The sequence below is a fragment of the Bipolaris zeicola genome (genome assembly GCF_000523435.1).
Source record: "Bipolaris zeicola 26-R-13 unplaced genomic scaffold scaffold_9, whole genome shotgun sequence".
Taxonomy (NCBI): domain Eukaryota; kingdom Fungi; phylum Ascomycota; class Dothideomycetes; order Pleosporales; family Pleosporaceae; genus Bipolaris; species Bipolaris zeicola.
This window is the reverse complement of record NW_006912058.1, coordinates 112,449-139,058: the sequence shown is the minus strand read 5'-3', so window position 1 is coordinate 139,058 and position 26,610 is coordinate 112,449. Positions and strand designations below refer to the sequence as shown.

The window sequence follows — 26,610 nt, the reverse complement described above, 5'->3', positions numbered from 1 at the left end:
TCAAGTGGGTTCCGACATCTTATCCGTGCCACGTTTTGCACTACATCTTGCTCCTTGGTATTCCTCGACTTCACACACGCACAACACTTCTCGGCGCAACTACCGTAAGCCACGATAAACTCTACACAAAACTTCAACATGGGTATCTTCGAGAAACTTCAAGCTCGTATGTCTCGCCTCAACTCGTTTTGCTTCACATGGACCCCGTTTTTGTCGTGAAGCGTCTTATCAGCATTGAAATGACTAACACCCGCGTCCAGGCCTTGAGTTGCACCGCCTTGAACAGCGCTACACGCGCCGCGAGAAGCGCACTACCTTCATCAGCGAGGCCCAATATGTAGACGGCGAATACGTTTATGCTTCGTCGCCTTCTTCCGCGAAGTCGTCAAGCACCGTCAATAGTAAACGTTTCAGCGTCATGCCTTCCATAAGGATAAAGGAAATTGGTCGCAATGGCACCGGACGATCTTAAACAGCTTGTATGCGCAGTGCGCTACATCGTTATTAATACATGGACGGCAACATCGCGGCATTTTGGTCGTCCAAAAAAAACTTTACTACGCTGTAGTGCTCGGGGAAAGATGCTGTACAACGTTCTACAAAGTTGTGTGCTCTTGCTGTACAAAAGGCTAAAGCTCATGCGTGTTGGACCCTTAGGGGTCTTGCAACACATGCAGGGAAAACTTAACAAACCAAACTCACCCGAAACCACAGAGAAAAAACACAATAATTCAACTCGACACGCAACGACATTTAACGGCAGAATATATCAACCATCGACGAACCGGACGAAGAGCGAGAGACCAGATGAGCGCGCGGTTTTCCACATTACAACAAAAGAGGCTGGTCCACTTGACGTCGATAACGCTTCACTCTTTTGAATCACCCCCATCATTTTTCTTTTTTACCATTTTCTTCGACTTGTACCTATCCAACCGACCTCTGTTCACATCTTTTCCCTTCTTTCTTTTTCTTCGTCTTTTCTTTTCTTTGTGTTCAAATAAACCACCTTTTGCAAGCTTAGCCTTCTACTTTGCTTAGCTATCTGAGGAGTGACACGGGAAAAGGGAAAAGTATCCTTGTTTTCCGCTCTTTGTTCTTCTTTTTTTGTTTCTCGGGCTGATGACCTTTTCGTTCACTCTCGATTTAGGGGAGAAGAAAAGTGTTTCGCCATATGATGAGTAACTGTTGCGTTCAGGTGGAAGTTGGGGGTTCCTCGGCTTGGCATGTTTACTTTTGAGGAACCCTGATGATGCAGTCTACCTAACTTCTTACTTTTTTTCCTGAGAAAAATTAAATTCATATATTAAAATTTCCGGTGTGGAATGTGTGTGTGATGCGAACTTGCTTTTTCTCGTGTATTGGCTTACTCGCACAGTGTATATCGCCTTTTTCCTTAGCCTGGACAATATCTAATTTTAGCGGCCTTTTGCTTGGTGGTAATTATAAGTACAGTGCTAAGATTTGCCATGTTCTTTGCTTTTTGTTTATGGGGGAGTACGCGGAAATCCCTTGCATAGCGGTAATGGGACGGGAAAAAGGACGGAAGGGGAACGACCTCTTTTTCTTACCTCCCCCCCCCCTTTACTCTGGCAACCAAGGGAATGAAGAAACAAGGTGTAGAGTACTTCCACTGGAGCAATGTATGAACAATTATCCCGTAGACACAAGTATACAGGTAAACACTTCTCAGCCCAACTAGACACACTATCCCATCCCTCTCACAAAGCCTCTAGCACCTGACATCCCCTCTGCCTACTACATCGAGTCTATAAGCTACTCCCAACCACGCGTTGTAAACTCTCCAGACATATGCACGAACGACACGATACAACAGCTTCTCCCCCTCATCACAAGTCACATGTATCAATCCCCATCACACATACACGTATACAGTCGCTGTTCCATAAAAGTCCCATCCACGCAACCTGTCCAAAAAAAACGTACAAGTGATGAACACAGCAACACATTTACCAACTGTGAAGATCCCTCAACAATGCAACGGAAGTTAACAAAAGGGAGGGTTAGTAAGTCTGCGTACTACACACTTTCCTTCACACACTGGTATATACTAGATTGCAGAAAGTAAACTGCATGCACACGCACATCCTTTCTCTTTTTCTCTTTTTTTTTTCTTCTCTCCCCGCTTCCCCTCTCCTCTCTTTTTTTCTTTGCTATCTCTAACCCGCATCTTTCCCACTTGTTGCATATGCATCCCTCTCTTTTTCCTGCCCACCCGCCCGCTCACACTTATCTACTCAACCCCCCCCCCCACCTCAACCGCCTCTAACGGTACAATCCAATGCACCTACACACGCGGCCCCCATCCTGCGAGAAAAAGGGAAAAGATACACATGTTGCATTTGCGCTTGCTATGCACATGCAAGTGTATGTGGGGAGGGGGGATTTGCAAATCGGTGTGTGATTAGTGTTGAGGGGTTTGTGGAGGAGATAAGGGAGAAAGCTTGGGAGAAGGAGAAAAGACGAGCAGCGAGAATGGGAGAGGGAAGAGCGGGGGGGGGGGGGTATCGTAAGATGGATAGAGGAACGATGTGCACAAATAGGGGTCTGTAAACTATAGGATTGTGGTGCGGGGAGGAAGGCGGAGGAAGGCGGGAAGGTGGCAAAGCCAAGAAAAAACGGGAGAAAAAAGCAATGTTGAACCGGTAAACACATACACAAAAAAAGCAAATATTTGGTCCAGGTTAGTTAGTAGTCGCATAAACCACCAAAACATACATGTACGTCTTAGAAAAGACCACACATTATTGGAAGAAAAACATGAAGAACTAATACAATATATTTGCCACGTAAACACTATATAAAAGTACTATCCTCAACAAACAATTGAAAAAAAAAGAAAGGGGGTATCTTTCGATCTATACGATAACTTTGTGCTTTGCTTTACTTTGCTTTGACAACAACAACAAAAAAAGCGGGCCGTGTGCGAAATAGAAACCCAAAAAAGGGAAGGCGGGGGGTGTGGCGGAGGGGGAATATACGAACTGCAAACGAAGCAGTATGTGATAATAATAAAAAAACATGTCTAGATCCTTTTGCATACTTACCTCATTTTTGGAAGACAACGAATGTCAAACCGTCCAAGTGGACTTTACCGCCGGAAAACAAAACGCCCAAAATATGATGATGTATGAGCAAAAAAACAACCGCCTGGGGTGGAGGAGAAAAGAATATACACGGATTCCACCCCCTTTTGTGGCGTAGGGAGTCGTAATGAAGGTCGTTGGGAAAAAGCCAGATAGATATCCGCACCTGGCAGTATGCGCGCGATCGAGATGTAAAAAAAAGGGAGTCGAAAGGAAAAGTAGAGAGAGAGAGAGAGAGAGAGAGCGCAGTCTACGGACTATCGTAGTCGTTGAAAATCTCCTCTGGGTCCTCAGGTGGTAGCATATCAATCGTATCGCTGGTCCTGGGTCCTGTGTATTTCTTTCGCGCACCTGCATACCACCAGACGGTACTAAAGAAGCCAATGAATGCGGCGACGCAAATGGCGTAGTTCATATTGTCGACACGTAGCGGGCGGACGGTCGGGAAAAACAGGACGACGCTGATGAAGATGACCCATGTGACGGCGATGGCGTTGACGGGCTTGCTCCATTTGCCCATGGAGTACGGGCCTGGGTGGAAGACGACGCGGCCTTCATACCATCGGTGAGCAATGATGACGGCGATGTAGCTAATGTCGAGGGCGGGCGCGGTGATGTTGAAGATGGCGGTGATGGTTAGTGTGCTTCCGATACCGATGAGGTCAAGGCAGCTGCAGAAGACGACGACGAGCCAGACAGCGTTGACGGGCGTATGCGTATGCGTATTAACCTTGCTCCAGAAACTTCAAAGGGAAAAACAATGTAAGCGGTTTGGTTCGTTGCAAAGGGAGTCATAAAAAAGAACTTACTCTGAAAAAGGAAACGCAGCATCGCGGGCAAATGCCCAGGCCATGCGTGCATTAGCCAACATGGCCGAGCATCCGGTGAAGAACTGGACCAGCATGACAAAAAACCACATGATGGTTCCACCGGTTTTACCGCCTGCGTTGAAGAAAATCTGGGCCACGGGCAGGCCAGTCGGCGTCGACATGATGGCGTCGTAGTCGGACATGCAGAAGCAAAAGGTTACGGTTAGCATCCAGCCGACGACACCGGACACGAGGATTGCAGCTCGAATCGCCACGGGACCGCGGATGGCGGCATCGTGCGTCTCCTCAGACATGCTGTACAAAGGAAACTAGGGTTAGCATACATGCATGCGTGTCTGGGGCTTTCCATAGGGCTGACTTACTGCGTAGTGCCGTCGTAGTCGGTCATGGTCCATGCAACCGAGAGGAAGCTGCACGACACAAGTTAGTTCCATATTACTTTTTTTAAACCCTTTAGTACCGATACGAACGTACCCGAGAAGGAATGAGAAACCTTGGCTACCCCATCCGGAGCCGTCCGTGACGGTAGTAAAAACCCATTTGGGACTTTGTTTATTGGGCGTGAGAATGAGCAGGGCGATGCAGATGCAGATTGATGCAATAACTGTGCTTACTGTCAGCTTCTATTTTTTTGTGCCCCGCAAAACCACGACGACGACGACCACCATAAACGCGAACACATGTTAGGCGAACGTACTGTTGATCGGGGCGAACCACAGGATAATGCGGTGCAGCCAATTCGTGGGGAACGAACAGATGGCGCCAAACATGCAGAGCACAAAAATGGCAAGGAGCACCGTCTGGTAAGCTTTCCTGCATTGATCGGTAAGCTACTACTGTGTGTGGCCTAGAATGGTGTGTTACTCTTACGGTTCAAAGACTGGCCCCGCACCATCCAAGGTGTGCATGACTGCTGTTGCCAAGATCATTTGCGAGATGGTGTATGCCAAACTGGCAACACCAGCGGCTTGACCGAGGAAGTTGCACCATCCGATGATCCACGACCAGGCAGCGACGTGCTCGGGGGGCACAACGTGTTTTGTGACATAGTACATTCCTCCGGCTGTAGGGTATGCTGAGACTAGTTCGGCAACTGAAGAGGAGGTTTGTTAGCTTCAGCGGTGAAGAGACAAGTTGGAGTATAATACCTGAGCTGGCGATGCAGTATGCCATGATGCTACCGATGAACCAGGCCCAGACGGCTGTTGCTGGACCTCCTGATGACATTGGAGCTCCAAAGGTAGCAGGCACTGAACCTAGCACTCCGAGAATGGAAATGGCATATGAGACTGTGGACCATCTTGAGAAATGTCTTTGGAGGACCTGCGGGCAGTGTGAGATTGGAGTTTGAACCGAGACCAGACAACATAGCACCTACAGGAGCATATCCAATGCGTACGAGAAGACGGTCGTCATCGTCTGCAATGGTCGCCATGGCGGGGTGTTGGTTGTTCTTGCTCGCGTCTGTTGTCCTGGAGGATTGAGATGAAATTGTTGGTTGGAGTGCCTTGCCGTGCCCGGACGGTGCACCTGGTCCTCTGTTTCCGAATTCTGGATTACCCATGGTCAACAAGACGTCAACGACTGAACATGAGATTTTGGTGAGAGAGTGAGGTGGAAAGGTGGCTCAGTAATGGAAGGCGTAGAAGGGATTTAGAAGCGTGTAAAAGACGTTTGTGGGTCACTGCTGGAGACACACTAGGGACATTGACAGCAGTGGCATAGACCCACACCAGCCCCCGGCGCCAGAAAGCGTACTGCTGCAAGCGGTAGGGATATGGTGGTCGGGGAGGTGAAGGTAGAGACGGGGAGGCGAGTAGTGGGTTTTATCGTGGGCTTAGCTTGCCAAAGGGCCCAAGCCTGCTGGCAGCCACAGGCCATGACTATCCAGTAGCATCATGATGCGAGAACTGACTTACATACTGTTAGGCCTGTAATTAGTACATATGCGTGTACATGATGACACGCGCCGAGTGTGCTGCAGAATTGCTTGCTTGAGGAGGGCGTGAACATTGGAAAAAGGCAAGTAAGAAAGTGGGCCGATGAGGAGCAGAAATGGGACATTGTCAATCAGCCTTGTCTTTCTCCATCTGGGCTAGTCATTTTTATTTTCTCACTCTCTTGCCAGGGCCCGGCGGATGCTAGTCGCGACGAAGCAACCGTGGATTTGCGGTACTGTCATTTGCGCAGGGTACAAAGACTGGTGCCGGACGGTTGAAAAGAGGAGCGTGCTCAGCAAAATGCTGCCCGCTTCGGCGACCCAGAGTGGCGGGCCGTTTACCTACTACCTTGCATTTTGAGCGACCAGGGTCTGCTTCAGCCCTGGGAATAATCTACCATCCATCTCGGAAGGAGACGAGCGATCGAAGCAAGTCTTTGTTCTTGAAGCTGCATGAGACCCAATTGCTCGCAGCAAGCCACTGTTTCATGAGCGCTCTGATGGTGAGTCAACTGCTGTCGTGTCCAATGTGCCTGTCCCTGAACGGCATAATACGACACGACACGACACGACACGACACGACACCTCAGGCTTCTTGTCGTCGCGTATTCGGGTGCGCTTACTTAGTTACTCGAGGCCTTTGGCCAAGAGCTTGCCGCACTCCATCGCCGTCGTCAGAAGCTATGACGGATGCAAATTCAAGCTGCGGCTTGCCTTTTGGGCGAGGCTCTGGAAGCGGTACGACTCGGGGGCGCGACTGCGGCCTGCCTGCAACCGGTTCCCCCTGACAGTTCGTAGCAAAACTCGAGTCCAGGCGGTGAGACGCTCGAGGCCCATTGGCCGCCGCGGCTATTTCTGATGCGAGTCCATCATGGCCGAGGGGACGAGGCGCTTGTCGACGGGTACGTATGATATCAGAGACTCTGGCTGCTCTGCGTCTGCCTGCATATCCCGCCCCGATCCGGGGCTATTATCCACGGGCCTTACATACTCTGCACTGTACGGGTGGAGTGAGATTGTGTCAGAGAGCCTGCAGGAAACGCCCTGCTACCCTCTACGCACGTATGCAGTCCTCTACGCGTACATGCAGCAACATTCCCCTCTTGTCATGGCCATGGTCAGATCATCCCAGAAACTGCTGCAGCCCAGTGTGGAATTTCCCGGTCGAGTAGCGTAAGCGATGGACGCCCGCAATGGGGCACACACGTGCGTGTGGCCCGCGTGAAGGACCATGTACCGGACTTTGCTTGTTGCTTACCATTGCGCCGGTCCTGAGCCTGTCCCACGTCACCAAAAGAGAAAAAAAAGCGTAGCCACTGTGCTGCCCTAAGGCGCGCCACAGCACTGTCGCTTCTGAAGCCTGTATTACGGTGAGCGATGCTCCGAAGCGCCGCCTAGCCAGTATGCACATGTCCACCTGATCAAGCATCGCCCATGTCGTCGATGCCGTGATGCCTTCGATGCCCCTCGTTGCTGCTGCCAGCAGCCGAAAGAGCGGTGGGAGGGCTGCCCAGCCATGCATCCGAGAAATTACACACTGCCACACGGCCGCCCGGTTCGAGTAAGTTGGCTTGACCCGGAGTACGTACCCAGCACCACCTAAGACGTTTGTCACACTGGAAACGGATATCACGGGAGCTTGCTACTGCACCCATGACATTGACATGCTCCGAGTAGTTCCTCGGATAAAGACAATCCAAGGGTCGCGGTACCTAAGAGCCATCCGAATTCCCAATCCGGTATGTAAATCTCCGTCAGTGTTCGGTACTGGCTCGCGCAGATGCGAGTTAGGGAAGAAAGAGGCGAATTTCCGTCGCCCCACTGTGGGCATCATCGCATGCTAAGAGCTCAGTAGCTTCGTCAGTAGCGTCCTTGCCTTCACATCATCTTGACCGCGACTTTTTTTGATACCATCACGCCAAATACCTAGTGCATTATGGCTGATCTTTCCTTTCACTCATGTCGGCGTCACAGCGAGATGGAGAAAGGGGAGTACCCGCAGCATTGAATGCCCTTCAAACTCCAACAACTGTCCGCGACCATCCTGACTCGCCATTCATTTTAGCGAACCCATCTGAGCTTCGTCTTCCAGAAGATACCTCAGGCACTCGGCCGTTTCAAAAAAAGCCGCCGAAACCATGTGCGGACCCGTCCGCTAGGGCCGACGATCAGCGTGGCATTCTGTAGCGCGCTGCCCAATGGCGGACCTGCGACACCTTTTGCCCTTCACCACTCGACCTCACTTGTCCACTCGATTCTCTGACTAGCATATGCAGCATTTCTCAATTAGGCGCAGGGTGACCGGAAACCGGCGTCGGATCCGCATACCTTTTCAGATAGCACAGAAAGTCCCATGTATGTCGTAGTCCGGTAAATTTACGGCAATGAGGCCCCCGTTTCTATTCGTCGTGGCTTACAGCTAGCACCATGTCAACATGCAATGTACTCAACTCATCACACACTCACAAGGCACCCAAGTGGCCGAAATAATCAATAAAAGAGCCTATGGGTCAGCTTCCTTTGAGTTTCTGTGCTACTATCCAGGCTCTCACCCACAAGTCAACAACCCCGTCTACAGTGCCTGCGGGGTTAGAGTCGTAAAGCAGAGGTCTCATGTCATAGAACAGCCAGTAATACAGGGATTGATGCATTGGGAAGATATAGGAGCAAAAAGATATCGCGACAAACGGACCTCCATACAGAAAAAGTTTTCCCTTCAGTCACAGAAATTGATGAGACGAGAGTGAAGCGAAATGACTTTAACGACCGGACCTCCAACTGAAGATCATGATCAACGTTTTCTATACATTCCAGGGTCTTGAGCTTGCATAACAAGGAAAATACGTAAAAGGCAGGAAAAGAAGGACCGATGCTTACCATGCTTATGTTGATGGTATTGTCCAGTCGGGCGAGAGGGAACACACAGACACGTCTCTTTTTTTGCAAACGCAATTTCTTAAAAAGAAGACAGTATCGCATTATGCAAGCCGTGCAGGATTTGCTGGAACATAGCTGGAAAAGTATTGCCATCCTATCAACTCAGACCGGAAACACGCAGTCACCACTCCTACATTCCCATCCCCATCCACATCCCCATCACAACCCTCTCCACGTATAACTACGAAGTGGAGTCGTCGCTCAAAAATACAGGGCGGCCTATCCTTGTATGCTACGTGTTGGGTATATGCTGGATGTGTGTATCGAGGGGAAAGCCTCTTGTGACTCTTTGTACTCCTTCCCCCACTTCTTCTGTATCCACTTTGTGAGGCACACTACATAGGCGCCTTGGAAGTAATCCACTTCTCGAACCACATATCTCTTCTACAATCCACTTCGTCGAGAGCCCGCTTTACGGATAACCCACTTTCGCGTGTGGAGCAGCTGTCAGATGATCTGTACAATATCCACCAAACAAGGGTGGGGTGAGCGAGGAATCAGGGTCTGTTTGAGAGGTGGAAATAAAGAGGCAGACTTGTATGATTATCAACTGCGCATACTGCGCGAAAGGCGAAAAAAAAGACAAACACACACGGTAGCAGTGGGGGAGAGTGCTAGGTGTGCAATGCCTCTGCATACTAACTTGACAGACGTGAACGCATACATGATATGACTGTGATGAATAGAGCAAGGTAGGTAAGCAGTCAAAAGGCACCACGTCTATCCATTCTAGCAATCCCAAAGTATATACAGAAGCAAAAAATATCTACAGTCCACCTCTCACTCTATATACACTTTCCCTCACACTCCGCAACCCCTCATCCCCCCCCTACTATCTAGCAGGTAAACAGCTTCGGCCCAGGAATAGGATAAGTTTGCGCTGTACAAGAATTAGCAACCCTCTCTTCACTCAATGAACTCGATAAAGAAAAAAGAACATACCAGTATAAGCATTATACGCAATCCCCGCATCCGTCCCCTTGTACGCCCCAGGAAAGCTCACCAAACCCGACGACGGCTTCGTGCTACCACCCCCCGTGACCTTAAGCTGATGGCATCCTGGGTAAAACTGGGCACCAGGATACTTATACGCCGAGTGCAGCGCAAGCACCTCATGCCTCACAAGATAGTACCCCGCAGCAAGGCACTTGGGAATAGTATACGAAAGGTATCCGCCCGCCACGCGAATAGCATCCGAAGCCCACTTGTTCGATGTACCTTGACGTCCTTCTTCTTGGACCTTGAACCAGACGGCACTGTCATCGCTGCGTTCAGCACGGATGTGACTCGTTGAGATTCAACCAAAAAACAACAACAACAACAACAACAACAACAACAACAAGCATTATGGGAAAGGGGGGTTGGAAATAGAGGAAATGGAAACGTACGCAGACTCCGGCATATAGGCATCACATCCTGTATCCGGGCACCGTGCCATATACGTAATAGAGGGGCCAACGTGGCTCTCAGGCCATAGTGTCCAGTAGAGCTTGACTTCGGAGCCTGCAGCGGCTTCAGCGTGGAGGGCTGCGGGGGAGGAGCCCTTGAAGCCGCCGGCGGTGTAGCCGCCGCATTGCAGGTCGGTGAGCGTGACGTCCTCGACGGGGCCGTTGCCCTGGATGGGGCGCGAGATGCGTTTGACGCCAGTGGTGTAGGGGTCTTGGTAGGGCTGGTAGAAGGTGTAGTCTTTGCCGCCGATGGTGGCGTTGGAGACGTAGCCGTGGGCTGCGGCTGTGGCAGCAAGGGCGAGGGTGGGTAGGAGGTATTTCATCTTTGTCGTTCTTCCTTTGTTTCCAAATATATCGAAGGAGGAAGAGGTAGAGTGTGGTGTCAAGGAGTGCAGTGGAGGGAAAAAAGGTCGAGGCAAGAAGATTCTATATAAGCTACTTGGAGAAGATAGATGGATAGAAGTCTAGCTCGGTACAAAACCCACCTCGATGCCGAGATAAATTGATACACACACGGTAGTGAAGGCTCTTATAGTAGTACCACCACACCAACCTCGGCACCTAATTCCTCCACGATACAAAAGCCGATAGTTTGCTATGCAAACATACCACAACAAGCACTATTGCAAATGTTTCCGAGAGACTCCCCACGCCCCTCGGTTCATGCATTGGTGCATCGGGACCAAGGAAGGGGGGAGGGGGGGGGGGGGAGGGGGGGGGGGTGTGAGAGAAAACATGTAGATTAAAAACTTGGCGCGCTAAAGGGTCATCGTGATGTCGAGTAACATGCACACCTTGCCTATTTTGGGTCCTTGTAAAGTGTTTGGAGAAGCCGTTATCCCCGGTCAAAGCATTCTGGAGAGGTTAAGCGAGATGAAAGGTATCATTCTTTTTGTGAAAAGGCCGGCATCCTGAACAGACGTCATTTGACAGTAGGTTGTTGGGTTTACCAATGAAACAGCCCTTCGCAAACAGAGCCAATACAGTCGAACGTGAATGTACAGTTGACAAGGCTCCAAAGCGGGCATCTCTAGCATCCTGCAATGACAGTCACAAGACAAACTCTTATTTGCAGTCATGATTGGTGGTAATAGCCTTTTTGATTTGGACTCGTCGTCTCGGATTGAAACGTTCACACGTGATGTCGGCTAGGGGGTGGGCGGTTGGCGGGAATCCTGCACCATCGGAGAAATTAATAAAGCTTTCATATAGCACCCAGCCGGGTTGCCGGTCCAGGTTTCACGTGTCACGGTAGTGGCGAGGTTGCCTTCGATACTACTATCAGCCTTTTTCTGCAGCTAGGTTGGAATGCGGCCCGGGGACGTGGAGAAAGGAGAGTGACGCAAGCGTAAACGTTTAGATTGCAGTACACTAGGCGAGGCCTTGGCTCTAACGGCGGGAAGCCAAATGGGATTTGGCATCACAAGGGCCTAGAAGTGATTAACTTTACTGAGAGCTAGTATCAGGTGATATAATGTGGCTTCGTGTTTATGCTCCTGTGGATTTAGGTCGCTGCTTCTACTTTGGGATGACGTCAGTGCACTTTGTTGGGCGTTCTTGCTCCGAAGTAAATGGTTTTGACGCTTGATATGTGCATGAGCATGTCCAAAGGGCCGTAAGTGCCCAGATAGTCCTGGATATGCTCATCAATCACACAGTCAGAAGAAATTGAGGGTAATACTCGTGTGAGTGTGGTCAAGAGCCACTGTGTCGAACAGACCTCGCTCTTGCATTTGCTGGTATTGGCTGAGCATAAAAGCACTTGTTAGAATTCTGAGAATAGATATTAACACAGCCGTAGCAAACAATTGGCAGCCCATCCATGAACTCCTGGCTATATTCGGACATGATCGCATTTTCCAAAATCATACCTTGAGCTCCGAAAATATCACGACCCAGCTGTTTTCGTCCCCTAATATCCGGTTGCGCCTGGTGCTTTCTCGTCCTTCTTCAGGCTGAGGAGCAGCTCCCTGAACCGTGCCTTGTCGCTGCCTGACGCACCACCCTTTGTACCCTTTCCACTCAAGTCGACCAACTTCGCGATGCGTTCCCAGCTGGTTCCACCCGCGGTGGTGTCGTCTCGGTTTGCAAGAAACTCTTCTGCCTCTTTCCGTGTCTTGGCAATCTCCTTCTCCTTCTTGTTGTTGTAGTTCTCGTAGAAATCGTCAATATTTTGCTGGGCCTCCTTGATCGTGCTCTGCTTGCGCTCCTCGGCTACTTCATCGCGATGCTGGATTTGGAGGTCGCGGCGCTCGCGCCACTCTCGAATGACATCGGGCTCTGGGGAGTCTGATCGCTGGGGAGTGAATGATGGGGCTGGCTGGCCGGGAAGGAAGGGCAGGCTTGATCCAGTAATGGTACCGCCAGGGGCCATGTGCTGCTGCAGTCAGTACGGTGCCTAACAACAAACATCCTCTTGCAACACGTGTTACAACCAAGGATGCAGCGCATTACATACCTCGTTGGTAGTGTCAATGGCAGGGAAGGAGCTCTCGAAACCACTCATTTCCTCACCACCAGCCTGGGCCTGGCTGAAGCCTCCGCCCAAGAGGTCGTCCTCTCCATCCTCGACGGTGGCTGTCCGGTCGTTTTCTGAAGCAAACTGGTCGGCGTCGTCGCCAAGGAGAGCGCGCTCGCGTGAGAGAAAGTCATCGGCGTCGGCAGTGTCGCCTACAAGGTCGAAGGCTGCTGAATCACCGCGCGCTTCGGTCTGGCCTGGAGATGTTCAGTACTGTGTTGCGGAGCTGCTTCGGGGGTTCAATGGCTGAACTAACCAGCGTCAATCTCGTCTAATGAAGGGAATCGGTCGGCCATTGTGAATGTGATGTGTGTGGTGGGTGTAGGGAGAAGCGGTAGCGATGGGATTGGCGGCGATTGCTTGCTTCCAAGTGTCTTGTTGGTGGTTGACCCATTGCTACCGTCACCAGCCAGGAGCAGGCTTGGCGAGTGCCTAGCTACGTTTAGCCCGCATCGCTGTTAGCGTCCCCGAGCTCTCCCTCACCTTCGACAGGCCTCATCTATTGTCTTCTGCCATCATCCGTTCGTCATCACTGTAGTCGCAGGCTCTAGCAAGCCTCAAGTTGATCAACTAGAAGTATCGCCAGCTCCTACAGAGTCTGTCTCCACTGCTTTGAGAGTGTCGTGTTGGTCTGGTCGCGTGCGATTCTTTCTTCAGTAGCTGCAACAATTATTCGTGAAGACATTAAGCATGGCCTTTACCGAGGACAGCCTCAAGGCAAAGCTCTCATCGCTCAACGAGACCCAAGATGCCATCTCGACGGTTGGCCAATGGATTCTCTTTCACAGGTAAAGCCTCGCATACTTGACATTCGCTGCACTCTTGAACGCGTCTCATGTGCATGCGCGCGCACTCGTCGCATTTGCAAGATTGGAAGCTAGAAGCTAATACGACTATCTACAGACGACATGCCGAGCGCATTGCTGCTGTATGGCTCCAACGTATGAAGGAGTCGACGCCAAACAAGAAGCTGGTCCTAATCTACCTCGCAAACGAAATCACCCAGACATCCAAGATGCGCAAGAAGGAGGAGTTTCTCAAAGCATACGAGCCCATTCTCGCCGAAGCAACGACCGTTGCCTACAAGGGCTCGCCTCACGAGATACAGAACAAAATCCGACGTGTGGTCGAGGTCTGGCGACAGCGAGCCATCTTCAACCCGGCCGTCCAGCAAGCCATCGAGAGGTCTATTGACGAGATCGATCGCACAAAGTCCACGCGCAAGCCTGCTCTTGGTGGCTCGCTCTTCTCCAGTTCAACCGTTCCGCCTGAGCTCACTTCGGTCGCTCCTCTTGCAACTGCTCTCCAAAAGGCTGATCTTGCAACCAAGCCCGCTGTCACCACCGCAAACCAAGACTATGAGAAACTCACCAACCCCAACGCTGCCATTCCCTCCCCGCCCATGCATGCGGCAGGTCTCGCTGCCCTATGCAAGAAGTTGGCACTGGCTGAGGGCGCCGTCGCAGAGAGTATCAAGGCGCGCAAGGCTCTCATCACTGGCCTGGAGCAGCTGCTTGAGACGAACAAGATAAAACTGGAGCAAGAGGAGGCGCAGGCAACCGATCTGAAGACCAGAAAGGAGGCGATCGAAAGCCGCAAGCGCGAAGTCGAGGAGGCAATCCTCAAGGGCTTGTCCGCAGCAGAGCAGAACAAGATCTCGACTGCACCTCTTCCCGTCGCCGCAACTTCACCCGCAACCGCAACCTTCCCCACCGGCCAAGGCCGTCCCGAAGTCGAAGAACTCACTCCCCCACCCATGGAATCCTTCACCCCCACCGGCTCCCCCCAGCAAAAACCAGCACCCCGCAACGACCCCGTCCCCAATATAGGCGACGACGTCATGCCCGAACCCGCCGCCCACCCCGTCGTCCCTGAAACCACACCTGCACCCGGTCACCACACCACGCAACCAGATTTTGCAACCACAATGGGCGACCCCAACCAGCATGTCGCTGCTGATCTGCTCAAGAGCCTCCAGCATGCTAGACCCGGCGCTGACGGTGCTACGTACGGACACCAGGCGTACGAGAATATGCACAAGAAGAGGAAGATGAGTCGGAATGCGCCGGATGATGAACTTGCGGCTTTTGCGGGCGATAGGGATATGGCGGGTATTGACGATAATTTCGCGGAGCTGATTTAAAGGGTTGATCGCAAGAGAGAGGGAAATATACGTCACGTATCAATTGAGGATAAAGAGCTTATTTTTTTTCTATTATCGAGTTTTTTTCTTCTCCAATCGTCAATGCTTTATGTATCATCATACACGTGGATTGTGTAGTTATTCTTGTCATGTCATTACAATCACGATGTTTTCCTTTTTCCTCGTTTCACTATTCGATCTTCTTTCTTTGTGTTGGAACAGAAAACATTGGTATTCATAGATAGTAGTGGTAACTGCGTCAAGCATTTGGAAAAAAAAAAGAATAATGTACAATTAGCCTCACCTTGAACATGTCATGACATGGTATACCATATTTTCAGCCTTTTTTCTGGTCCGGATAAGAACAACATTACTATCCCAATCACTCCTTCGCACTAGGCATAGCACGATTCTTCTCAATCTCATTCATGACGCGCTGGCCCTCCTCAGTCGTAGCATCAATCACGCCCTCTTCCAGACTCAACATGCCGCCTTGTCCTAGCTTCTCTACCACCTCTTCCGCTTCCTCCACACTCATCTTAGCAAGGACCTTGTTCACCTCATCCAGCTTGCCGCTCTCAAGTGCGCGCTGCAAGCCCGGTGGGAACGACTCGAAAATTTGTCTCGCCTGGACTTCCGCCTCTCGTTCCTCGGGATCCGTTGCAGTGGGCTCCTTGGGCGGAACGGAAATGTTGATTTGCGTGTTTGGATCCACGGCGTGCAGTTGGATCTGTTCGACGCCTGCGCCTTCGCCCTGGGGGTTCTCAGCGCGCTCCTTGAGGATCTCGGCTGCGCGCGTCTTGATGCGGCCGTATGTCGAGTCGACGTCGTCGTTGAACATCTTGCCAGCCTGGTGGTCTTTTGTTTGGATGCGCTTGAAGAAGAGCTCTACACCTTGTCTTCCGCCGAGTTGACGACAGTACTGCAGTAGCAGGCCTTGGTGTACGCATTGTCGGGCGTGCTTGGGTTTGCCGTCGAGCTCGGCATTGAAGGCTTCGACTAGGAGGCCGTCTGTCTCTTTCTCGGATAGAATTTCTGGGTGCTGCATGAGGAACTGTAGACAGGCGTACCAGTCTCCTGCCTTGATCTTGGCAAATTGTTGTGCAAGGGGAGACGCAGTGATGTCATCTTCGTTGTCACCGGTAGCACCGGCGACTGTTCCTTCTTCTATGTCGGCGTCTGCACCAGAAGACTGGCCTGTGTCTGATCTTGTGGTGTCTGGTCGTTTGGGAGCATTGAGAAGTTCGACTGTAGTTTCCTTCTTAGCGCCTGTTGACGATGATGCTGCAGTAGAGGCTTTCTTTTTGTCCTCTTCTGCTTTTTTAACGTTGGAATAGTTGAAGCCCTCGTGTAAGTCGTCGCTGGTGATGTGCCTCTTCTCCTCCTTCTCTAACTCTGCCAATTTTGCAAGCAATTGGCTCTGCAGATCCTGTATCCGCTCCTTTTCTTTCTCTAAACCTTTGATAAACAGGTCGTATCTTGGCTCCTCGCTCTTTTGTTCATCTATATCCTTCTTTACCGCATCTACCAGACTCGCCATCATCTGTGGGTATGTGGGCTTGTCTTTTATGTGCTCATGCACACCCTCTGGGGGCGTTGGTGGCCTGTCTGCGCCACCGTCTTTGCCAGCCTTCATGTCCATCATGCTCTCCATCATGGCTTGGAATACAAGCTGGTCATCGCTCGCGCCGCTGCCCTCCGCCTGTTTGTCCTTGTGCGACTTGAGCGCGGTGAGGAGGCGATCGACGCGCTCTGTAAGGCCATCGTTGATGATGCGCTCATATTTTAGTGTTTTTATTTGGTGACGGCGCTGCTCACGCTCCTGGTGAATCTGGGCTTGCTTTGCGCGGATAAATGACTTCTTGTCGACATTGGGGTGTACTTCGATGTCGCTGTCGTCGGAGAGCTCGAGGGCGTCCTTTGCGAAGAGTTAGAGGCTATCGCAACGACACGAGAACCACATGGCACTTACCCACTTGCTGTAGTTGATCACCATGGCGGACAGTATCTGTGTCGGCTGTTACAGTGCTGTATTTGTTGTTGCGATTCGACGCTGGACTTTGTTTGGGATTGCGGGGTGGTTGAAGTGGGATGTCGCGTTTGGGCCATAGCTCGTCATCGAGAATGTTCGACAGATTTCACTCTCATTCCATCTTCTCCAGTCGCACGCGTTGGGAGGATTATGTAACTTCGTAAGCAATGAAGTCTCACAGTATTCCGATATGCTTTGTTTACTTGCAAAGACCCTCGAGAAAATAACTCGCCAAGTTGGATATCCTTATTCTACTAGATGAGAAGATAGCACCAAACATTTCAGAACATGTAAAGAGATTTTGTGTTTCATCGCACTGAGCTTCAGAAATAAAAAAAATAAGTCTGCTAAACCTTCTCACATTGTCCCCATGTAACAAAACTCCCTGCAAACCATTCATCCATCCCATAGCCCCCTTCATCATTCTCACCCCCCAGCAACCACGGCCAAGCCTTCGTAAATCTGTCTCCTAACCCGCGAAAATGTCGCCGCATCGTTGGTCCTTGGATCAAAATTTCCATATGCGCCACCATCAATCTCAATTTGACCCGTGGCCGTCTTCCTGACCGCTACAGTACCATTGACAACCAGTATACCCTCGCCACGGAACTCGGCTTGCATACCATTTGCATTCATGAGCTTTCTGAGATCAGCAAGACGCAGGTCGCCCACATGGAAAGGTTGAGCGACGGAACGAACTGCCGTCGCCATGTTGGCAGGGACAACGTCGAGGACAGGCGTGTCGTTATTGTTATCGCTCGAGACAGGGATAGCGGGAGCATCAACACGGGCCTTCTTCTTCGCAGGTGTGTCGGCTTCTTCTTTCATTTCGGGTTCCAGGCTGGCAGCTGCAAGACGGCCCGTGATGGCCACGACGCCCATGCCACGGACATTCTGCCAACGTAGGTTGCGCACCATACTTCGACTGAGCTTAACACTCCATGCATTAGTGTCGACACTGGCGTCAATTACCATGCCCACAGTGGGTGTGAAGACGCTGACGGCGCTGGCGGAATCAGTGTTGGCATTTAGCGCTATGCGGCTGATTTCTGCAAGTTCAAGGGTTTCGCCTTGCTCTCCGCCAACAAAAATCAACTTTCGCGGTTTGATCAGGGGAATCAGCTGCTGGATCGTGCGACGGTCATGTAGACCCGAGAAATCGACAAAAGCTATCCGACACTGGATCTGGAGCGCTTCAGACTCGATAATGACCTTGGAAGGACCTTCCACCTTGTCGGGGTCTTCCTCTGGCTCGCTATCCGACTCTTCGTCTTCGCCCTCCCGGCCTTCCCTTTCTTTCCGCCGTTTTTGTTGCGCAGTTGCCTTGACATTGTCAACGTTGTTGGCTAGGTCATCCCATCTCCTCTTTTGACCAACAGCATTTTCCTTCTTTGCATCCTCGCCACGGAGTGCCTCCCCGGCTGTGTTGTCCTCCTCTTCGGCACGCGCAAAGTCTTCTGGCCGGATGAGGTCGCCAAAGTCATCCGTCCGGCGCTTCTTCGCCTGGAACGGAAACATTCTCTCTTTACCTTTCTTGCCCTGCACTTCGTAGTCGTAGACATTTTTGCGGCGGACGAGTACATTGACGCCAAGCTCAGCATCTGTCATACCGAGCTTGTTGCGTGCATGTTGCAGAGCAACAGTCGCATTCAAGGCTTTTCCTCGATACCCATCCCCAGAGCCCTCTGAACTTTCTGATTCAGTCGATGATCGATCGTCCACCACGTCCGCGGATGTTTCGAGCAAAGCTGCGTTGTCTCCACCCATTGTAGTTTGTCGCTGCCTTTGACTAGCCAAAAATTGCTGATAAAGTGGGACCTCATCACCCTCTAATGCGGCCGCCCGTACGGTCTTCCATGGAATTTGATCACCCGAAGCATTGATCACGACGGTAGAAGGTGCATCTTGTCCTGGTGACGTGTTACGCTGATTCCACAGGTCCCAGAGATATCTGCCTAGCCCCTTTCTCTGTGCACCCAATTCACCTGATCTTTCAGTAAGGATGACGAGATTCTTCTCATCAGAGGCCAAACTTCGCAGGGCATCTTTGGAGAATCCCCACTCGAGTGTGGTGTCGCTTGCCAGAATCACGCGGGGTCCATCGGCAGCAAGCATACGAGCTACGCGTGTCTTGCGCTCCAGTAGTGTGATGTGCCTGAAATCGAATGGAATCTTGGCCCTGTCCTCATCCTTTCCGCCTTTATTCCTCCGATCCTGATCTGCTGCGCTTGCTTCGAATTCTTTGACAATGCCTTCCTCCATCCACTCCAACATACTCCGTACATAACGCATCGTTGCACCTGCTGTCCGGCTCGCAAGATATATCTTCGCGTTGGTTAGAGGAATATTACTGCCCTCTGCTGTTTCGCGGTGCCAAGTTTCTTCGAGAAGATATGCAAGCTCAAGAACACGGGCACTAGAATCTGAGGGAATCAAGACGGTTCCACCATTGGCCACTGTCTCCCGTATCATTTCAATCAATGCCTCGTCTCGTTTGCTTGGTGGCTTGGCGACTTTGACCATGTCGGTATTCCTACTACTGCAGATCAAAGCAGTTGGACGACGCAGCTGTTCCAAAACTTCCGAGCCACCAGTGCCAGGACCTCCGAGCCATGCAGCTCCGGAGAGAACATGCTCTCTCGCCTGGTTCCAGTCGACGGCATATACGACAGACTCCATGCCATGTTGAATGTGCCATATCGAGCCTCCCAGTGTATGTCCAGCGCTGTATGCAGTAATGGTAAGACCGTTCAGTGGCGGCGAGTGAGGCGACGGAATAGGCTGGTGTGGCTGCGAGTATCGTAATGGGTTGATCCTGGCAAAGTAATCGGCGATCTCTTGAGCGGTCGGCGCCTGAAGAAGGATATTGGGGTTCTTTCCACCCTTGAGTGCCGAGGAGAAAGAGTATGCCGACTCATTGAGGGCTTCAGTGGGGATGATTGACGAGGCAAGAGGCGTTGATTCGTAGAGGTCCTGGAGGAGCGTTCGACCGAGTGATATGACGGGATTTGTTGCGTAGACAGGTATTCGCGTGAACAAGGGGAAGTTCTTACAACAGTGTACGTAGGCGCCGAGATGCGCAGTGGTCGCGTGAGTGAGGAGGATGAAGGAGAGTGTGGGAACATGTCTGGAGCATCGGGGTTAGTCGACCTGTATGTATATCGTGTGTATCTCTATGGTGCAGTCCCCCGGGCGCATGTGCAGCTCGATTTGGGAGGCATAAACACTATCTGCACTGACTCGACCATGCGCTCAGAAACCTACCTCTCGATTTCCTTCAGCTGCTCTACGCTAAAGTCCTCGTCCCAACCAACATCTATGAGGATCTGAATGCCACCGTCGAACTCTAGCAATGACTGTGATGCTGGCGACGAGCTTTGCGCGCCCAGCAGGGGAGTGAAATTAAACATGCCGGCCGTCGCTAATAGTTTGATTATATGCGACTCTTAGTCTCCAAGCGCATAGTGGTAGGGCTCGGGCTGGATTCACGAGTCGACACTGTTCCTTGATGAATCTGTATGTAGTAATCGGTGAGGAATGCCCGCAACGCGTCAGAGCGCGACTACGCCCGGCGAAAGGTTTATCCGCCGCCCGAACACGCAGATCGTCCGTCCAAGAGGGTTGGTTGTACAGCATCAAAGCCATGGCGCTGGTTCACGGCATTTGGCCACGGCTCGACTAATATCAACAGATATGGCATTGCGATTGCGGAAACAAATAGAAATCATAGCACAAGACGCAACAACATGGCTTGCAGGAGGCTTCAGACATGTAAAATCAAGACGACAATGGAATCGAAGCCGACTAATGCAATTGGCCGCAGCGCATCTCATTCGGCGCTTCCTGATTGCGCCGGCGAGGAGCTTCCACGGATAGAGCCGCTTGATTGCAAGTGCAAGAGTCATGGCTGCATTTTGGGTTCTTTGTGTGGAGAAGAATGCCACTGGCAAAGGCCATGTTTCTCTCTAGTAATGATAGTCTGCTCGGAGCGAATAAACTCAAAATGTCAGTCGATCATCCGCCCGCACACGCATCTGCTGGAAGTGCCGGGATACCATGCGTTTCACCACGACGGCTGACGGTGGGTATTGGACGGGATTGAGGAGTACGAATCGTCGTCCAGCTGTGGCTGTGAATGAAGCGTAGTGCTTGCAGAGGCCTGCCAGACTGCACACACACACACACACCAGGCTTTCCATTTCACTCTGCTCGCACCACACTCTAGGCGGAACTTCGGATCGAAGCCGGCATGTTAGACATGCCAACCCGCCGCAGACATGCAGCTTTCGTATTGCCCATCCGACGACCCGTATGCCGCCCACCTCATCTGAGTCTCTCCTGATTGAGAATATGCCAACGCAACCGTCGCAGAAGACGTCATGACAGGTGTCAAGAACCATCATGGTTCTCCCTGGCACGGTAATACTAGTTCCTAGTTGTGCCCACTCGGCCCCAGAAGTCTCTCGAACCTCGCTCAACAATTGCTGCACATGCAGCTGCCGTCTGCAACTATCGGCGGCGTCGACGACCTTGCTAGCGAATGGAACGCCATGGCGATCCTAAGTGACCCCGCAGCGAATCCCACCACTAGTTGCTGCAAGTCATTCGCCGTGTCTCCTCTCGGCTGCATGCGCCCGTTTCTTTTCAAAACACGAAAACGGGCTAATACCCACAACCCACCGGAGAGGAGAGTGCCCCCCATCACACGCAGGGACACCGGATCTGACCCCTTCTCCAGCTCATCCTCATCCCATCCCCCTCAAGTAACCACCAGACCTGGCCCCGAGGGTGTGATGCGTCATGACACTCGTCAGCTGCGGACATTGCGGTCCAAAAGAGGCTCATTGTAGTAAATTGGAAACGGCAACATCGAAGCAGGTGTGGGCCGCCTAGCTCCACATCGCCATGAGACGGCCGAACCGAAACATGATACTTTTCTACCGACTCATGCTGGCTGGGTGGCTTCGACTGCTTGATTCGCCCACAAGAGTTGGCGGCAAGCTGCACTCCCAAAAAAAGCTACCGCCGTCGCTGAAGAAAAACGCCACAGTATATGCTGCCCAAGTCACATCTCGATTGGGAAGTGTGTCCAAGGACAAGATGTGCCTAGCATGCTACATATGTACATACGGACATAGACGCATGCTATGTCCGTACATGCACTCTGCACTAAACTCACTGACGAGCGTGGCAATTGTCTTTCTTCTGACGACCCCGTCATAGCGTTCGGCTGGGACCGAAGGCAGGTCAGGGTACTGCGGAAACTTGCCAGGAGCCAGCGCTGGGAGCGTGCCCCCTTTGTGCCCGTCGTCCCGCTCCGGCCGCAAAGTAACCAGATCCTCAACACGCAGGGAATCGCCTCGCGCAAAAACACTGCATACTCCAAGATTTAAAAAAAGAAAAGAAAAAGAGGACTATCCTAGATCGTCGGCAGTGTACTCGCCACGCAGGTAGATGCACACATGAAAACTCGTCAGTTAGGCCCAAAGCAGCGCTAGATTGATTGTAAGCCGATTGTGATTGCTACTCGCTTACACGCGTCGTGATTGCGGGGACTGTGCATGCGAGCTTATGACATCTCGAACAGACTTTGGCTGGCCGTTACTTTGCGAGCCTACCAGCCAGGACGGCTGTCGACGTGAGGATCCCTTAGGCCTCGCCATCCCTGACATGTGGCTTGCTGCTGGAAACACTCAACACAGCCTGGTCGATTATCGGCGTGTTATGATCGCCTTTGGTCCTGCCGCACAAGAACGCTCTAGAGCCGCAGCAGCGTGTCCGATTCGACCGGAGCACAAGTGTGGAGAAGTAGCGTCGTCAGGTCACACACGCAAAGCATCGCGGAGATGTAGCACGATATGCTGGGCGTCTGCAAAGTGGGGCAGATAATCGACAAAGGGCGCCTTACTACTCCTAAGTGCCGCGCGCAGTTGCTAGCCGTTCCAGTGCCTGGTGGTGAATTCATCGTGTCTGAGTGGTGACAATCAGCAGCAGATCGAGAAGGGTGCCGAAAGCATGGCCAGCCGAGCTTGGCTGTCAGCAAGTGGTCAATCAAAAGGGTATCGGATGCGTGCAGGGCCTACTAGGGCGTTCACACCACGACCTGCAGCCTGCCCCCTGCTACCGCCGGGTCACCAGCTTCGACGCTGAGAAGCTTGTGCAACCAACGAGGAGGGCGAGGTGGCTAGCAGACGAGCGATGAGATGAAGCCGCTCCAAAGCGATTCATGCACCATTCGATACACAGACTAGCAACATCACGTTTCAATGCTTCATCAGGTTTTGCAGAAAACTCCAGACAATGTAGCGTTCGCGCCAGCGGGATGGACGGGCAAGTCAGCTGCGGCTTTCCAATACAATTGCCAGCTGTGCTCAACACTGTCCTTTGCCTGCCCGGTGCTGGCCTGCGAGCGTCGGTCGAGTCTCTGCTTTAAGTTGATGGCGGCCCAGGGTCATGGATACAGCGGGACTGGTGGATTACTTCTAGGATTATCCTCCATTAACCAGTTTGGAAGCGACTTGGTCCTGCTGCTGCGACGCTACTTTAACACACACTATATCCTCTCGCCTGCCTACCCTACCTTGCTACGTTGCGTTGCGTTGCTGCGTTGCCAGGCTCGAGCTGTCCGGCCCTGCACTCTAATACCTAGTCGACATATCCCACCCGTTCGAGCACACACCATCGCCACGCCTTTTATCGCGCCTCCGCACCCTCCCGCGACTCATCTCTTACTTCGGCCCTTTCAACCATCAACATCGACATTGACATCGAAACATCTCCCAGTGAACTGGCTTTGCCCCCCATCCCTGCCTGTCCTGGTCTGTGTTCAGCTCAGCCGTTCATCTCGGAACGACGCTCTTTTGCCGTTAGTTCCTCCCCAACCTTATTGGATGTTCTGCGGCGCCCACGACTCGCTAAAGACGCATTCCCCCCGCTCTCACGCAACCTACCGTGCGATCGCTCGAGGCATCAGAAGCGGACCGCTTGGACCCTCCTACGACACGCTGCCCATCTTCCGCTCCAGCAGTTGCCGCACCGTTCCACAACTAACCTGTGCTTTTGCGAGCCAGCATTGACCGGCGGTAACACAAGATAACTTCTGGTGGCTGCTTTCCTGCATTGCGCCGTGCCGCATCCACACGCACGCACTCCCCCCTCCCCCAGCCTGCCAGTCAGCTAGCCAGCCAGCCAGCGTCTCTTACTTTGCGTAACCATCCGCGCGTAGAAACAACCACACTTCCAATGCATGCTCCCTTCTACCAGTAGTCTCCCAAACGTCTCCGACTCTTGGACCGAATGATCTCAACCAATTCCTTCGGCCCTTCGCCGCCAGGCGCGCACACTCGGATGAGCACGAGCTCATCGCCACAGCCCTCCATGTCTTCCGCTAGCGACTCCCCATTTACCACCCCCAACTACGATTCAAACGTATTCACCATCCCAGATACAACGTCAGAAGAGAGGACAGACGGACGAACAGCATCCCTTGAGGTAGTGCCAAAAGTGGAAGAGACGGAGCTGCAACTGGCCGATGTCAAGGAAGAACCATCTCCGGAAGACGCACCCATCTCCCCAACGGAACCAGTTCGGATAAGAAGAGCCCGTGGTCGACCAAGGATACACCCTCCTCGCTCACCAACGACCCTTGCCAAGCAAGCCAAAGCTCGATCAAAGACTGGCTGCACGACATGCCGGAAGCGAAAGAAGAAGTGTGACGAGACTAAGCCATTCTGTAATCGCACACCCAATCCCAACGCCGCCAAGTGTATGCTAACGATGAGTAGGCTTGTCATGTCAAAAGAACAACATTCATTGCGAAGGCTACAAGCCTGTCGAGATTTGGAAGAGCGGAAAAGAGCGCGCCGCAGAAGGTTTGTAGTTCTATCTTACCCCCTTTGCTTTTTTAAAGAGTCAGCCAGGCTAACAATGCAACAGCGCGGAAGCGAAGTCAAGATGTTAAGTTCGAGCTGCCGCCTCTGATGGAGGGCGTTGAGAACGATCTCGACCGCAATCTCCTCCAGCATTTTGTCAGCAGGGCCAGTGCCGTACTCACCTTACACGGCGACAAGTCGACAAACCCTTTTACCAAGATCTTGCTGCCCATGGCCCTCCAGCACGAAGGCTTGATGCACTCAGTATTGTGTCTATCGGCCTCTCACATGTATTCTGTCAACCCATTGCAGGAGTATGAAGACAGGCAGGCTTTCCATCGAGGCAAAGCTCTGCAGCTTCTCAAGCACGATCTCGAACGGCAAAAAGCCGGCGAAGGCGGGGTCATGGTCTATGAAGACTCTAATGTGGCACAGATCCTTCTTCACCTTCTACATTCGATTTGCGACGGCAACACATCGGGCGAATACCGGATGCACATGATTGCGGCAAAGCAGATTGCGATGAACCAGAAGTCCTCCAATCCAGAATTCCAGACGCTCTTCGACGAGTTCTTTTACTACCATTGGATCGCTAGCCAGATCACGTCTCTTGATGGCGCTGAGGTACCGATGATGGACGATTTCAACCTACCTTTCAAGATCAGCCCGGAAACAGCGGGGCTCATCGGGGTATCGGACGGCCTGTTTGGCTTCATTTCCAAGATTAGCAACCTGCGACGGAAGATTCGTGCCCGTATCGATGAGAAGCTTGAGCCCATCATGGACTATGAAGCTCTGCTCTCAGCACATGCTATCGACACTGGTCTGCGTGGATGGGTGTGCCCTCATACACCGGGATCCCCTCGTTACACAATCTCGATGCTGTATCGCCAAGCGACATGGGTCTATCTATATCGCACAACCAAAGATTCAAAGCCTCATCCCTTTATCAAGAGCGCTGTCGATGACGGTATCCGATACATTAACGAACTACCCGCAGAGGGTTGGGTTCAAAGCAATGTTCTCCTGCCCCTCTTTTTGATTGGGTGTGCAGCGTTTGAGGAAGAGCAGCGTGTCGAGATCAACCGAGCTTTCGCCGGACTGATTGCATGCACTGGACTAGGCAACATTGGATTTGCAAAAGAGGTTGTTGATCAAGTTTGGGAACTCATGAGCTCTGATGATCCAGAGGTACAGAAAGAGAGCTGGGACTGGGAGCGTCTGATCAACGCCCGTGGATGGGATTTCCTGGCGACTTGATGTGGGATAGGAGTCGCTGGGACACTTCGCACATGCTTCAGCCAGTCACAAACTGCCTGAGGGGATCGCGATATGCTTGGCGCGTCATTTCCGACTGCTTCTCCTGGATGAGGCCTTCTCACTGTTTTCACAGTGTGGGTCAGGATGATGTAGCCGACGCTGAAGACAGGGTCTGTCGCGGTGCACGGCTCTCATGGCCACGAGAAAGCTGCACCGTGACGCAACACCTCGGCAGCATATTCGGCTCCCAGGGTTTCTTATTCAAACGAGGATTGTAAGGGCGTCAAAAAGGAGTCATGGATTGCTTGGTGGACCGATTGCGTGGTTCTTCGACGGCTTCAACGAGGGTCGGACCGGCAGCGATGGGCTACATGTACGAGCCTCACAACCAGGTTGCATTAGGAGTGGGTCTTTTTTTTTCTCTCCCCTTTCACACACATACGGCGGTACTGCGTTAGGGTAACGGGGAAAACGGCTTTGTTTTGGTTCAGCACCTTATTTTTGTTCTATTTTTTATTTGTATCT

General features: G+C 51.9%; 11 protein-coding genes across 11 annotated transcripts; 5 read left to right on the top strand and 6 right to left on the bottom strand.

The window, feature by feature from the left end:
• Nucleotides 1-138: 138 nt before the first annotated feature.
• Nucleotides 139-472, top strand: COCCADRAFT_84320 (uncharacterized protein; the record flags this gene model as incomplete). Its single annotated transcript, XM_007709555.1, has 2 exons — nucleotides 139-166; nucleotides 261-472. The coding sequence occupies 2 exons, from the start codon at nucleotides 139-141 to the stop codon at nucleotides 470-472; spliced, it is 240 nt and encodes a 79-aa protein (XP_007707745.1).
• A 2,885-nt stretch (nucleotides 473-3,357) lies between these two features.
• On the bottom strand, nucleotides 3,358-5,501 carry COCCADRAFT_84307 (uncharacterized protein; the record flags this gene model as incomplete). The annotated part of the gene is made up of 8 exons (XM_007709554.1): nucleotides 3,358-3,850; nucleotides 3,917-4,231; nucleotides 4,300-4,347; nucleotides 4,412-4,541; nucleotides 4,635-4,750; nucleotides 4,808-5,030; nucleotides 5,086-5,260; nucleotides 5,316-5,501. The coding sequence occupies 8 exons, from the start codon at nucleotides 5,499-5,501 to the stop codon at nucleotides 3,358-3,360; spliced, it is 1,686 nt and encodes a 561-aa protein (XP_007707744.1).
• A 1,246-nt stretch (nucleotides 5,502-6,747) lies between these two features.
• On the top strand, nucleotides 6,748-7,720 carry COCCADRAFT_84072 (uncharacterized protein; the record flags this gene model as incomplete). Its single annotated transcript, XM_007709553.1, is given in 5 exon segments — nucleotides 6,748-7,049; nucleotides 7,190-7,246; nucleotides 7,303-7,437; nucleotides 7,554-7,615; nucleotides 7,635-7,720. The coding sequence occupies 5 exon segments, from the start codon at nucleotides 6,748-6,750 to the stop codon at nucleotides 7,718-7,720; spliced, it is 642 nt and encodes a 213-aa protein (XP_007707743.1).
• Nucleotides 7,721-9,649: 1,929 nt separating this feature from the next.
• Nucleotides 9,650-10,584, bottom strand: COCCADRAFT_84103 (lytic polysaccharide monooxygenase; the record flags this gene model as incomplete). Its single annotated transcript, XM_007709552.1, has 3 exons — nucleotides 9,650-9,693; nucleotides 9,756-10,069; nucleotides 10,202-10,584. 3 exons carry the CDS (start codon nucleotides 10,582-10,584, stop codon nucleotides 9,650-9,652), a joined length of 741 nt encoding a protein of 246 aa, XP_007707742.1.
• Nucleotides 10,585-12,173: 1,589 nt separating this feature from the next.
• On the bottom strand, nucleotides 12,174-13,075 carry COCCADRAFT_22513 (uncharacterized protein; the record flags this gene model as incomplete). The annotated part of the gene is made up of 3 exons (XM_007709505.1): nucleotides 12,174-12,638; nucleotides 12,720-12,976; nucleotides 13,036-13,075. The coding sequence occupies 3 exons, from the start codon at nucleotides 13,073-13,075 to the stop codon at nucleotides 12,174-12,176; spliced, it is 762 nt and encodes a 253-aa protein (XP_007707695.1).
• Nucleotides 13,076-13,469: 394 nt separating this feature from the next.
• On the top strand, nucleotides 13,470-14,922 carry COCCADRAFT_84221 (uncharacterized protein; the record flags this gene model as incomplete). Its single annotated transcript, XM_007709551.1, has 2 exons — nucleotides 13,470-13,567; nucleotides 13,683-14,922. The coding sequence occupies 2 exons, from the start codon at nucleotides 13,470-13,472 to the stop codon at nucleotides 14,920-14,922; spliced, it is 1,338 nt and encodes a 445-aa protein (XP_007707741.1).
• Nucleotides 14,923-15,304: 382 nt separating this feature from the next.
• Nucleotides 15,305-16,918, bottom strand: COCCADRAFT_22511 (uncharacterized protein; the record flags this gene model as incomplete). Its single annotated transcript, XM_007709504.1, has 2 exons — nucleotides 15,305-16,840; nucleotides 16,895-16,918. The coding sequence occupies 2 exons, from the start codon at nucleotides 16,916-16,918 to the stop codon at nucleotides 15,305-15,307; spliced, it is 1,560 nt and encodes a 519-aa protein (XP_007707694.1).
• Nucleotides 16,919-17,380: 462 nt separating this feature from the next.
• Nucleotides 17,381-20,364, bottom strand: COCCADRAFT_1195 (uncharacterized protein; the record flags this gene model as incomplete). The annotated part of the gene is made up of 2 exons (XM_007709483.1): nucleotides 17,381-20,081; nucleotides 20,219-20,364. 2 exons carry the CDS (start codon nucleotides 20,362-20,364, stop codon nucleotides 17,381-17,383), a joined length of 2,847 nt encoding a protein of 948 aa, XP_007707673.1.
• A 1,291-nt stretch (nucleotides 20,365-21,655) lies between these two features.
• COCCADRAFT_84185 (uncharacterized protein) lies at nucleotides 21,656-21,808 on the bottom strand (the record flags this gene model as incomplete). Its single annotated transcript, XM_007709550.1, has 1 exon — nucleotides 21,656-21,808. A coding segment is annotated over one exon (153 nt), but the record flags the coding sequence as incomplete, so codon positions are not given.
• Nucleotides 21,809-23,636: 1,828 nt separating this feature from the next.
• On the top strand, nucleotides 23,637-24,050 carry COCCADRAFT_84109 (uncharacterized protein; the record flags this gene model as incomplete). Its single annotated transcript, XM_007709549.1, has 1 exon — nucleotides 23,637-24,050. A coding segment is annotated over one exon (414 nt), but the record flags the coding sequence as incomplete, so codon positions are not given.
• A 281-nt stretch (nucleotides 24,051-24,331) lies between these two features.
• Nucleotides 24,332-26,085, top strand: COCCADRAFT_22509 (uncharacterized protein; the record flags this gene model as incomplete). The annotated part of the gene is made up of 3 exons (XM_007709503.1): nucleotides 24,332-24,686; nucleotides 24,739-24,825; nucleotides 24,890-26,085. The coding sequence occupies 3 exons, from the start codon at nucleotides 24,332-24,334 to the stop codon at nucleotides 26,083-26,085; spliced, it is 1,638 nt and encodes a 545-aa protein (XP_007707693.1).
• Nucleotides 26,086-26,610: the final 525 nt, after the last annotated feature.